Source organism: Tachysurus vachellii, chromosome 8, assembly GCF_030014155.1.
Source record: "Tachysurus vachellii isolate PV-2020 chromosome 8, HZAU_Pvac_v1, whole genome shotgun sequence".
Classification (NCBI taxonomy): domain Eukaryota; kingdom Metazoa; phylum Chordata; class Actinopteri; order Siluriformes; family Bagridae; genus Tachysurus; species Tachysurus vachellii.
This window is the reverse complement of record NC_083467.1, coordinates 1,171,641-1,185,000: the sequence shown is the minus strand read 5'-3', so window position 1 is coordinate 1,185,000 and position 13,360 is coordinate 1,171,641. Positions and strand designations below refer to the sequence as shown.

At 39.0% G+C, this 13,360-nt stretch overlaps 2 protein-coding genes across 2 annotated transcripts in view; one reads left to right on the top strand and one right to left on the bottom strand.

Annotated features, from left to right (window-relative positions):
• The window catches only part of hs6st3b (heparan sulfate 6-O-sulfotransferase 3b), a 53,651-nt gene extending 50,041 nt beyond the window's left edge, over positions 1-3,610 (top strand). Inside the window, exon 2 of the mRNA XM_060875676.1 lies at positions 2,532-3,610. Coding sequence (XP_060731659.1) covers positions 2,532-3,201 — 670 coding nt within the window. The 3' untranslated portion in view covers positions 3,202-3,610. The remainder of the gene's footprint in view (positions 1-2,531) is intronic.
• Positions 3,611-6,460: 2,850 nt separating this feature from the next.
• LOC132850586 (2-oxoglutarate receptor 1) lies at positions 6,461-8,790 on the bottom strand. Its single transcript, XM_060877228.1, has 3 exons — positions 8,734-8,790; positions 7,256-8,218; positions 6,461-6,684 (listed from the first exon to the last, which is right to left on the bottom strand). The coding sequence occupies exons 1-3, from the start codon at positions 8,737-8,739 to the stop codon at positions 6,658-6,660; spliced, it is 996 nt and encodes a 331-aa protein (XP_060733211.1). The 5' UTR covers positions 8,740-8,790; the 3' UTR covers positions 6,461-6,657.
• Positions 8,791-13,360: the final 4,570 nt, after the last annotated feature.

The following is a 13,360-nucleotide window of genomic DNA, read 5'->3' as shown; positions in this document are numbered from 1 at the left end:
AATAAAACGGACTCATTTTTATAGCCTGTAATTAATAACTCCTGAGAATATGACGTTTCAAGCGAAAGATGTAGTGTAGTTACAGTATAGTGAAAGCAAAGAAAAGTGTTTTTTTTTAATGAACGATGTGATGCTGTATCTTGATTCTACTATTAGGATGACAAATGCTACCTGTAAAAAATGTAATTGTCAAAATATTGAAGGCTCATTCAATGCAGGAATTCTGCTCATCTCCATCGCTTATACTCATAGTGTTATTCACAGACGCTGCAGATAGCGTTGCTGAAATGGCTTGAGGTTAATGCAGCGTGACACTGATGGTGTTCGGCTCGGGGTTCTTTTTTTCCCCTCACAGTCGGCTTGCTCCAACAACGCGTGCTGCATGTGTTTCTGTGCCGGAGACAGACTAATGAGAGCGTGTCTGCATTTCAGACACTCCAGGAGCAAGAGCTAGGATATAACTGCCAAAAGCACTGTACTAATCGCAGGCTAGTGCCTGACATCTCTGTCGTGTGTGTATATTACCCTCATACCCTCCGTCCCTTCTGCTCACCATCATTGCCAAATGATGCCTTGTTGTGGTGAATGGGGTCTTCAGTAAGTGGCAGTTATGAGTAGCAATTAGGCCTCAAGCGTATATTATGAGAACAGAAAACGATACGGAGAATCAAGCTGTGCCCAGATTTATGCTTCATACGTGGATAATTCAGACGAGTTAATGTTCCTGAATAGGGTTAATGTGAAGCTTGAAGCGGGGAAACGAACCTCTTACCTGTATCTCAGTCCTGGACCTGAAATGTGGTGGTTTTGTCAGCAGCTGTAAGATGTTACAGCTCATATTCACTCATTTGCTCATTGATGTTTTGTTGTGAAACTTTTCAGTGTACATTTTTATTTCTTTTCACCAGAGATGGGAGTAAGTCACACACGTGCGAGTCTGAGTCAAGTCTCGAGTCATGAATGTCAAGTCAAAGTCAAGTCGAGTCTTTTTTTAATATTTGTCAAGCAAGTCTCAAGTCTCAAATTTGCGACTTAAGTCTGACTCGAGTCAAGTCGAGTCCCCCATCTCTGAGTCTTTTGACTCAAGTCTGAGTCAAGTCTCGAGTCATGAATGTCAAGTCAAAGTCAAGTCGAGTCTTTTTTAAATATTTGTCAAGCAAGTCTCAAATTTGTGACTCAAGACTGACTCGAGTCAAGTCATATGACTCGAGTCCCCCATCTCTGCTTTTCACACTAGCACCCCCACTAGCCCCACCCCCTCCTCCACCCCCACCTCTATCTGAGTCTCTTGCTTGACCTTGGAAAAAGGATAAAATAAAAAACGAGCCGCAGAAGAGCCCAAAAGAAGGTTTGGTTTTGGGCAGAAATGTGCAATTTAAAAGTGTAGTGAATATGTCATGTCCACCTTTGCCTGAGGGAGATAAAGATGAAAAGAGAAAACCTTCTTCCAACCATCATCTCCTCTCTGGGGAAACATCAGAGTAGTGCTGCCTTCAGTCCATTTTCTCTCTAGCTCAGAGGAGATCTATCCTCAGAGAATGAAATACTGCTTCTCAGGATCTCGTTGCAGAAAACAACTGCAGGTTCGGGTTCTTCTGACTCGTTCCTCTAGGGGTTTTTGGGCTTCACTCGGACCCTTTTCAAGAGGTTTTAGAAAGTTTCTCTCAGCACTGAAGTGTAAAATAACCAGAATGTGTGCAATTGTCTTGAAACCTTTACAGTAGCCTTAATGTACCAACATAATGTAGAACTTCATTTCTGTTATTTGTATTTTATTAATTTCTTTCTTTCTTTCTTTCTTTCTTTCTTTCTATCTTTCTTTCTTTCTTTCTTTCTTTCTTTCCTTTTTTACGTTTGTGTATCAGGCTGCATTGTGTATTCATTTATTTATACAATAAAAGCTAGTGTATTATCACTTAATCCTTTTCCTCTGGTACAATGCATTTTTTTTAATAGTTTATTATGATGCATGCACGTCGTATTTTTTATATTCACTACAACAATTTGGAAAATAAATGAATTAAAATAAAAAAGATAAATCTATTTATTTATAGATTGTTTCGAAATCCAGGACTTTCCGTCTTGCGTCTCGTCCTCTTTCGCCTCCGTGTGCGCTGAAGGATTACAGCTTTAAAACAAATGTTCTCATTTTTTCATCTGTGTTCAACAGTCATTCCAGGATTTCAGAGAATAAAGCAGATAGCCTGTCTCGTTAGAAGCACTGATGTGTGTAAAATATGTTTCATGTAACAGCTGCTCTCCTAAAAGCATCCTGTGAATTACGCTGTTTGAATTTTGGACTGAAACGTGTGGGTAACTGATGCATGAACAACCTGATCACAGTAATAAAGCCTTCAGCTTACTGTCAGGGAATGTTAAGAAAAAAAGGAAGAAAAGATTATGCTAATTATGCTAAGCTTCTGGATACTTGATTTATAATGAAATTAATTGATGTTACTGATCAGGTTCATATATTATGACCTGTTTAACATTATGTCTGAAACTTACTTCCTCTGCTTTGTCCATTGCAGGAACTTCTATTACATCACCATGCTGCGGGACCCGGTGTCACGCTATCTGAGTGAATGGAAGCATGTGCAGCGTGGCGCCACTTGGAAAACGTCTCTCCATATGTGTGATGGACGCGCGCCTACCCAGGCCGAGCTACCTTCGTGTTACAGTGGTGATGACTGGTCAGGTGTGACACTGGGAGAATTTATGGCATGCCCACACAACCTGGCTAACAACCGGCAGGTCCGCATGCTGGCTGACCTGAGCCTGGTCGGCTGCTACAATCTCTCGTCCATGGGTGAGCGCGAACGAGGTGCAATCTTGCTCGCCAGCGCCATGAGCAATCTGAAAAACATGGCTTTCTACGGACTGACCGAGTTCCAGCGTAAAACACAGTACCTGTTTGAGCGTACTTTTCGGCTGCACTTTATCGCGGCATTTACGCAGCTCAATAGCACACGCGCTGCTGGCGTGGAATTGCGGCAAGACGTTAGGCAGCGAATCGAACGCCTCAACTTCCTGGATGTTCAACTCTACAGGTTTGCCAAGGAACTATTCCTGCAGAGAGTGCAGTTTGCACGCCAACAGGAGAGGCAGGAGCGGCGTTGGCAACATGACCAGAGTAAAAGGCAGTGGGAAGAAAAGCCTGCCACCACAGAGGACTACACCAGCCAGGTGGCACGCTGGTGATGCTCACAAAAAAAGGCACACTGAGCCAAGTTGTACATGGGGTGGCCATCTTCTCATCTCTTATTCATTCTTCTCTCTTCTTTTTGTGTTTGAGATGCAGTTCCAGTCAGCACACTGAGACACGATTCCTTAAACACGCACACGACTAATATCTGAAACGCAACATCGGTAGCTTAAAATATGGCTACGGAATTTTTCTGCCATTAAAATTTTCCTAAACACAGACTGGCATCTCAAATGACCACACAAACACACGTTTTGTATTCTGTTTCACTGAAGCACAGTGGAAGACCATCTGCCCCGGCGGTGTCTTTGTATGTGGCTTTATGTGAAGGCGTCTTTGAACACGAGTCTAGATTTCCATTCAGAAGTGATCAGTCATCACACACACTAAGGACACTCACCATTTAAAGCAGGAGCCCAAATGTATTAAAATCAAGTTTAAAACACTAACAACATCAAAAAATAGTTATTACATTTATATATATATATATATATATATATATATATATATATATATATATATATATATATATATATATATATATATAAAAAAGGTTCTATGCAAAATAAAATCATAGCTTTAGGCAAAATAAAAAAGGACTACATAGGGGCGCACGGTGGCTTAGTGGTTAGCAGGTTCGCCTCACACCTCCAGGGTTGGGGGTTCGATTCCCACCTCCACCTTGTGTGTGTGGAGTTTGCATGTTCTCCCCGTGCCTCGGGGGTTTCCTCCGGGTACTCCGGTTTCCTCCCCCGGTCCAAAGACATGCATGGTAGGTTAATTGGCATCTCTGGAAAAATTGTCTGTAGTGTGTGATTGTGTGAGTGAATGAGAGTGTGTGTGTGTGTGCCCTTCGATGGGTTGGCACTCCGTCCAGGGTGTATTCTGCCTTGATGCCCGATGACGCCTGAGATAGGCACAGGCTCCCCGTGACCCGAGGTAGTTCAGATAAGCGGTAGAAGATGATTGAGTGAGCGAGTGAGAAACTACATATATGTGCAAATTTAATGTCAAGCCTGAATATTTAAAATAAATGCAAGAAATAACAAAAAAATAATTTATTAAATGCAATGTGGAAAATGCAATTAAAGTTTCAGCTCATGTGTCATTAACTTGCCCTTTGAGCATTAGAACATTTTGGCAGAAGAAGATCTAATGTTCTGTCTGTAAAGTCCTTCTTATGTATCAGAGGTGATTTGGGAGGTTTAAAACAAGTGCTCTTGTAAACATTATTGACTTCCTGAGTCCTTCTGCTAAATACCAGGAAACTATATGGACTCAACACAGAACTCATGAACACATTGGTTGTGGTTGGAGAAAAAAAAAAACAACGTTCAAAAGTCTCTGCATTTAAGCCCTAGTGAAGCTTTGAGGTCTTAATTAAAGAAAGTGTTCAGACACATAAATCTAAAAATATAAAGGAGATTATTCATGCAGCGCTGTTCCAAGATCCCGTACATGTATCTCCAACCCTTTATACACATCAGGGACGTGGCTTATTGCCGATCATTTCTCTAGGGGTTCATCATTAATTCATTCTTCATCGTTAGGAGTGTTGATAATTACAAACGAATGCTATGCAGAAAAAGAAACGCACTGAGTCTGGATACGGTAAAACATATGAACTGGCTTCTAACACGTCCTGCGTCATAGCTGTAGGCGGTCGTAGTGTATTGTAGTATTGTATAGTAAAAACTATTCGAATCACTTTCCGTCACGTGCCCCGTGAAAACCAAACCAACGTTCAGATGGTTCAAGGTTCAGGATTTGTTTTATTTTTTTTTTTTTCAGCCGAAACGTATAAAGGTGTTTTTGAGTCATGTGTTCAAGATGCTAAATTATTTTTACACAACAAAAGACACCTACGTTTGGATACTTGGATATGTTTAGTGAATTTATTGCCTGGAAGTCCTGAGAAAGTAAAGGAGCTATAATAAGGAATGGAAAGTACTTGATGTAAGACAGACTTCTCCCTCCTCCTCCTCCTCCTCCTCCTCCTCCTGTCTGTCACTTACAGATATACAGAGGAGATCATGAAGTGAATTCTCAGCGTTAGAAAGATGCCAGTCATATAGTCACATACAGAACAAGATCACACCCTAGTCTTTAGCTCTACGTTCACTAACACACACTTTCTCTGTAATGGGAATCATCATTTTAAAAAAAAAAACCTGAACAATGGAAAATGAAACACAAGCTGGTTGTAATCACCAAACAAAATATAATTGTGTGTTGCTGCTTTGTGTTTGTGTGTTTTGTTTACATTGCCTGCTTGGTACGAGGCTAACTGTATATGTGCAAGTGAAGATAGAAACATGACGTCTGTGTTAGCGTGAGCGTGTACGGTCGTGTACTGTATATAAGACAGAGTGAGACAGAGTGTAACATAATGAAATCGTTGCCATCGGTGTTACAAACGGCGTTCAAACTGTTTTGGTCACTGAAGTGCAATATACTACAAAGAAATTGCGAATCTTTTGGAAATATCATGCCATCGTTTGGTGGTGATACAAATGCAAATTAAAACGATCTTTTAAAAAGATGCAGATGTAGAATCAGTTATTTATTGGGAGTTAATGTTGGTGTTGGTGTTGGGGAAGGAAGGGAAGGGAAGGGAAGGGAAGGGAAGGGAAGGGAAGGGGTGAGAGATAAAATTAAACTTGAACTGCATCACCAAAATACTTGAGCATCCCCCCCCCAACCCCCCGCCCCCCCACTGACTTCTATTTTCTGCTTCTTCTGGATGGAACTCGTCCAGTGTGTGTGAAAGTTGAAGACCGAGTGCTGGGCTTTGTGGCACAGCTCCCATCGGTGAGTCACTGAACTAGAGACGACATAAAGCGTAAAAAGAGCCGAACAGAATTACAGAGGATCGAATCGGACTGAAATAAAAGTTCAATAAAACAACTATCTTACACACGCCGGCCTTGACGTTCGATGACATTTCCCACTCTCATCTTTGTCACGCTGGTGAAGAATTTAGAAAATTCTTCATTTAAATACTTTCCTATTAAAATACAGTACATGAAATGAAAATAATGAATAACCTGTTCAAGTAAAGAAATAAATAATTAACTTCCAGTAAAGGTGGCATCGATTCATCGTATTTATTTTCAAATGATTGACTCTAAGCACAAAAACACACTCGAATTAACAGTATTATTAATCATTACTTATCCCACGTCTGCTGTTTCTGAAGCTCAGTTTAGCCACACACAAGGACAGTGAATTATAGCGAACGCAAATCGATTGGGATTGTGTGCCAGTGACCCCTGCAGGAAACTGTTTAGCGGTGACACACTGCACTAAATTAGCAGAGCAAATGGATAGCCGTTGAGTTTCAGCTCATCAGGTGGTGTGATTCATCTACTGTGAAGAAATCAGCAGAAATACCTTCTGTCTCTGTTCGGCGACTCGTTCCCACAGTCAGAGTTCGCTATTTTAAACCCAAATTATGTGGAGTGTGGTACATGTGGAGGCTTAAAGGGAAAAAAAATCATTCGTTTATTTATTAGTTTTTCGGTTGTTGGAAAATAGTGAATTAAAAAAGAATCTGTAATTTAAATCAGCTGATGTTCATTTAGTTTTATTATTGATGTATTAATTGATGCAATAATTCTTATATTCATGTGAACAAAACTAAAGAAAAAGAAAAAAGTTGTTAATAGCTGAACAAAGGTACTTGGGTTTCGTGCATTCGTTTCCTGATGTTTGTGTAAATGTTTAACGACTGTCCTGAACTACTGAAGAAGGTTTGTTCTTTTCTCACTACATACTGTATGTTGAAATAATCGTCTGAGGTAATTGCCCTACCAGTGCATTTAATTACCCTTTCAGTCTTTGACAAACGAGCTCAATCCTTTATGCCAAAGTAACATTAATCATTTATGTTGAACGTTTCTTGCTTCAGTTGGAATTCGGGTGATTTAAACGTCAGTTCTTTGTCGATACAGTAAACACGATTCAGATTTAGTGCTCTGTAATACGGTTTAATTCGAATGAAGAGTACAACAAAGGTCTATTTTCAGATCTTCAGCAGATCACTGCTACCTTATTGATGGTAGGTTTCCTTCTGCAAATCAGGCTGTAGAAGGCCTGCTGGAACTTGTCTCCGGCCAAGGTGAAGAGTGCCAGGTTGAAGAAGGTGTTGAGGCCTGCCAACGGCCGTGAAAGCATGTAGGCATCGTTGATGATTTTCATTTGCAAACAGGATGTCACGTTGCTCCTCAGACTGCTTACTCTTAGTTGCCTCAGGATGTGATAGGGCAGGAAACACATGACAAACACAGACAAGGTAATCACTGTGAGTCTGTGAGCTCGTACCCTGCTGGGCCTAGATGCTGAAAGGCTTTTGCCCAGTGCACCACTGATACGTGTATAACACCAACACACCACAACCAGGGGTAGTAAGTAGCCCAACACGCTGAGTAGCCAGCCATACCACCACACCGTATTGGGGTCATTGCTGGCAAAGTCCAAACAGTCCGTGGTGTTACCATATTTCTGGGTTGTGATCATGCTGAGCATTGGGCCGATCTCCAACAGGCTGATGGCCCAAATAGCCAAGCAGGCAGCGACACCTCTAGAAGCCCTTTGGACCTGAGCTGCTCGAAGTGGGTGCACCACCACCACATAACGGAAGACACTGAGACATGTAAGGAAGAGGATACTACCATACAGATTGAAGTGGAAGCAGAAGCGGAGGAAGCGACACATAAACTCGCCCAGCCTCCAGTTCTCGACGATGTAGAAATTGACAAGGAAAGGTAAGCTGAGAGCGTACAGCAAGTCGGCTACCGCCAGGTTCACCATGATGATGCTCCCGCTCTTCCAAGGTCTCAGTTTGACCACGTAAATTATGATGGCCATGAGATTTCCAGCAAATCCAAACACAAATATAATCCCATACATAATAGGAAGGTAATAATGCTTTATAGTTAAATCGGCAGACAAACAGACGCCGGTCTCATTGTCATTAACTTCTGTTATCGGAGTCATTTGTCCCACAGATGCCTAAAATAAAGATAGAACAAAGTGAATATTTTGGAAAGTTAATTTACTATTATTTCAGCACCAGGACCAATGATGTAATGAGGAAATAATAAAGCAACACTTTTACTGGCAACTCCGTATATTTCATTCCACAGTTTTAATGTCTTTGTTATTATTATTATTATTATTATTATTATTATTATTATTATAAAATGGTTTCAAAAGCCCTTCTTGGAGCAGACTAGTGAGAAAATGTATTATATATATATATATATATATATATATATATATATATATATATATATATATATATATATTAATTAATGTCCCAAATCTAATTGATGTCCCAAATCATGTAAATGTTTAAGTCTATAGTTTATAGTCTATAGTTTGTCTATAAAACATTATATAAAATAAATCTACTTGTAATAGCTGAATATTTATATTAAAATGCACATCTCAAACAGTCAGATACATAAATTACAAATGCAGTATTTTCTCAGTGGTTTTAGTTTATAAATGTACGAGTCTTTTACCTGCATTTAGTCAGTTTAGTAAGTTCCTTTATTCCCAGAGCCGTCTCTCACTTTCACATGTTCACACTACACGTCGTTGTGACTGTTGTGAAGAAGCACTTTCATCACTGGGTCCCACACTTCCTTTTTCCTTCTACGTATCGCCGATGCTTAAATCGTGACTCATCCTGGGAGGTCCGGTAACAGGTTCTTGTTATTTTTCTAAGTTAATGTGTAATCATTTACTCTTTTAAAGCACTTCCTTAAACAATTCCAGTCATATTCCGTACATCGTGTCTATACGGTTAGTGCCTAGCTTTATTGTGTGTACAAATATTTCTGAAAAAATTCATTATGCATGGTCACTACATTTTGGAAGGTATCCATGTAGCTTGAGAATGAAGAAGTTGAGATGTTTTTTCTTTTGTGTTTTCTTGCCCAGTAATAATAACAAAACAAACTGGTCACTTCATGGACATCTCTGCATCCTCTGCATCTGATGTTACTGCATCCTCCTGAGATGAAACTGTATATTAGGCTAAATAAGGTCAAAAAAATCTCTCAACATTCTCTTTAAAACTCTTTATCGAGAATGGAAGTCACTCACGGTGCTGTTCGGAGGAAAAGAATCACTCATAATATTGTATTGTATTGTACTGAGGGTAAAGATGACTCGAATCTGTTCTCTATGATGTAAGGAATGATTCAGTTGGGCAAAATAGATGCTGAATTTAATGGATAAACGTAAACGTATGGGTCCGTAGACATCAAAGCCTTTTTATTCTGCTTCCCGAACAGTCAGTCAGTGACTCACTGGCTGTCAATCATTTTTACATAATAGATGGTGAGGTAGAGATGGAGAACTAGAGCTTTCTGGGGTTCGAATGCTACATGCTCTACATCCTGTATCCATGCATTATGTCTAAAAGCTGTCTTAAGTGAAAACCACTTCACGTTCTTCATGCCAAACTGGAGAAGATGCTTAGTACAAATTGCAGAGTAATTCACCATGAAGTTTCAACAATAAGCTCTAAACTCTGCCTCTTATACACCAGCTTAAACAGGACCTCGTGTTGTTCGGCCTCACAGTCAACCGTAATAAAATTAGCTAGGTACTTCACAATTTAGCGATAGTAATATTAGCAAAAATCAGATGATTAGCGTACTATTCATTTTGAATCTACTTCCTTAAAAACAGGAAACAGGAAGTCCTGAAGATGTTTGAAGGAGACATCTTTTAGTATTTAGCAAAAACCAAACCAAATCAAAACAAAAAAATGAACTAAAAAAACTACTACTTCTTCCAAAGAAATCTCTTACCAGCTTCGATACCATCTCATGGGATAGAAGTTACTATGCTGAAGGAAGGATTTCTGAAACTTCATTAATAATAATAATAATAATAATAATAATAATAATAATAATAATAATAATAATAAAAATACTAATAGTAATAATAATAATAGTAATACTACTACTACTTTTACTAATAATTATAATAATAACAATAGTAGTAGTAATAATAAAAATTAAAAAATAATAATAATAGTAATAATAATAATAATAGTAATCATAGTAATCATAATAGTAATACTACTACTACTACTACTACTAATAATAATATAGTCTATGTTGCATTGAAGATTATTACTTCCTTGTTTAGTGTTATTTACATACAACATTTATTTGAAAAATAAATTTCTAATTTATTTATTAGAAATCTCTTGCCAGCTTCGATACCATCTCATAGGATAGAAGTTACTACGCTGAAGGAAGGATTTCTGAAACTTCAGACACCTCGATTGAACACATTCAAGTGCTTTTGAGCAAAGGATTGACTGTAACCTCCAGGTGTGCTGGATGGAGCATGTTCTGAATTGACTTCCTGCTGAGTTTTTCCAAGTTCAGCAGATTCCTTCTCAGCAGTGGCCTATCTACTGTGTCTCTAGGATGTTCAAGCACTCACAAATAAATAAATAAATAAATAAATAAATAAATAAATAAATAAATAAACTTCCCTAACATTACAAAGCAGTGGTTGAAAATAATTCAAAAATAAAAATGCCACAAACCCATGCTGGTAAAAAGCACAGATAAAATTCCTATACAGTAATTCCAAAAGCTTGGATAACGATGCTGATGATGATGATGATGATGATGTAAGGGCAGGGAATATAACAGGAATAGCGACAGTAGAGCGCTGAAGGATATTAGAACATCATTGCCGATCAGGTCGTCCCATCACAGCAGAGGTTGAATAGGCACTTTAGCTAAAATCCCATGTGTAAAATTATCCGGGAAGTGACAATTAGTTCTGTTTAATGTAGATGCGAAATCATACTCTGTGGTGAGATCAAATGAATCTATCAACTGAACACCATTGTGTGAAGAGATATCATGGCTTTCAGATTTATATCATATTTATTCTGTAGTCTAACAGACTGAGATATGAAGGTACAGTAGTATATTTTATGTCAGAAGGGGGATTCGAACCCACACCTCCATTCAGAGACCAGAATCCTCCTTACCACAGGGGAAGGTTTGAACCATGCGTCTGGTGCCTTAGACCGCTCAGCCATCCTGACGTTATACCTTAAGTACATGATTTATAAAGCTACTGTACTAAAGACAATGACGTAATAACAGAGATAATAAAGATCAGATGCCAATCAACCTACCATGCATGTCTTTGGACCGGGGGAGGAAACCGGAGTACCCGGAGGAAACCCCCGAGGCACGGGGAGAACATGCAAACTCCACACACACAAGGTGGAGGTGGGAATCGAACCCTGACCCTGGAGGTATGAGGCGAATGTGCTAACCACTAAGCCACCGTGCCCCCCGTGTATATACAGTACATGTGTCTGTTAATATCAGACCTGTGGCTTATTTCACAAGGAGGTAAAGAGAGAGTGAAAAAAACTGCGACTCTTTTTTCAGAATCTCTGCACTGCTTTGGTTCTGCAATCAAAATGAAGAAGTTTATTATATAATAAAAAAAGAAGTTTATTATATAATATCGTGCCTCAGTTTCTTCAAGAAGCCGTCTTCTGATATTTTATGCAGTAATTCTATATTGGTTTATTGCACTGAATAAGTAGTAAGAAATGCTGACATTTCAGTGACCTTTTGTAAATACAAACCTTACATAAATGTACATTATATACTGCTGTAGATTTACTAGATATATTTGTTTAAGTGTGTTTTTACAGGAAGGAGATAAAAATGTAATACAGAAAGATATATGATACTGTATAGGACTGTGTTTATCAGACACTAATGTGCTAAAATGTCTTATTTATTTACTGATTCACTCACTGATTCACTTGTTCACTCAGTCACTCACTCGTTCACTTACTGATTCACTCACTTGTTCACTCACTCACTTACTCACTGATTCACTCACTTACTAATTCACTTGTTCACTCAGCCACTCACTCGTTCACTCACTCACTCACTCACTCACTGATCCAGTCACACACTGATTTACTCACTCACTCACTCACTCACTAATTTACTCATTCACCCATTCACTCACTCACTCACTCACTCACTCACTCACTCACTCACTCACTCACTCACTCACTCACTCATTCACTGATTCACTCACTCATTCGTTCACTCACTTACTTATTCACTCGTTCACTCACTCACTAATTTACTTGTTCACTCGTTCACTCACTAACTCACTGACTGATTCAATCACTCATTGATTCACTCACTAATTCACTTGTTCGGCTCGTTCTCTCACTCACTGATTCACTCACTCACTCACTCACTTACTCACTGATTCAGTCACACACTGATTTACTCACTCACTAATTTACTCATTCACCCATTCACTCGTTCACTCACTCACTCATTCACTGATTCACTCACTCACTCGCTCACTCACTTACTTATTCACTCGTTCACTCACTCACTATTTACTTGTTCACTCATTCACTCACTAACTCACTGACTGATTCAATCACTCATTTATTCACTCACTAATTCAGTTGTTCGCTCGTTCTCTCACTCACTGATTCACTCACTCACTCACTCACTGATTCAGTCACACACTGATTTACTTACTCACTCCCTCACTTACTCATTCACTTGTTCACTCACTCACTCGTGGTATTTCCTCACTAAATTGTATGGTCTTTTCAGATAAAAGATAGAATTTCATATTGCATCACTATTTTGGTATCTTAAGTATGTAACCTAGTGAGCCATCATTAATGATTCAATGTTAGAGATTTAAGCACTTATGTATGTCGCTCTGGATAAAGGCTAATGTATTTGTAAATGTAAATGTAAATGTATTTTTCCAGCCCTCTGCTGTCCTCTAGTGGGTTAAATAAAATCACCATCTCATCTGAAATGATTTCCTCAGCAACTTGGCTGAAGATTTCAACTGCACGTATGTGTGAGTGCTAAGCCTTCATAGCCATGTTCATCAAATAGCTTAGAGAACTCTCGATCAGATGATAAGCCTTAAACCTGAAAAACAATACGCGAGGAATTTATGACTATCCAAAGCCTCAGTCTTTTAGTGTATAGAAACATAGAAAGAAAGTCAACAGTCCAGCTGAAGAAAACAGCTGCTTATAAGGACAAGAAAATTGAAGAAGTCATTCTTGACAAGTCAGAATTTTACTTTCAC

Coding starts and splice junctions, on each gene's coding strand:
- LOC132850586 (XM_060877228.1), bottom strand. Junction 6,685..7,255: donor GGAAACCTACCATCAATAAG/GTAGCAGTGATC, acceptor TTTCCCTTTAAG/CCTCCACATGTACCACACTC.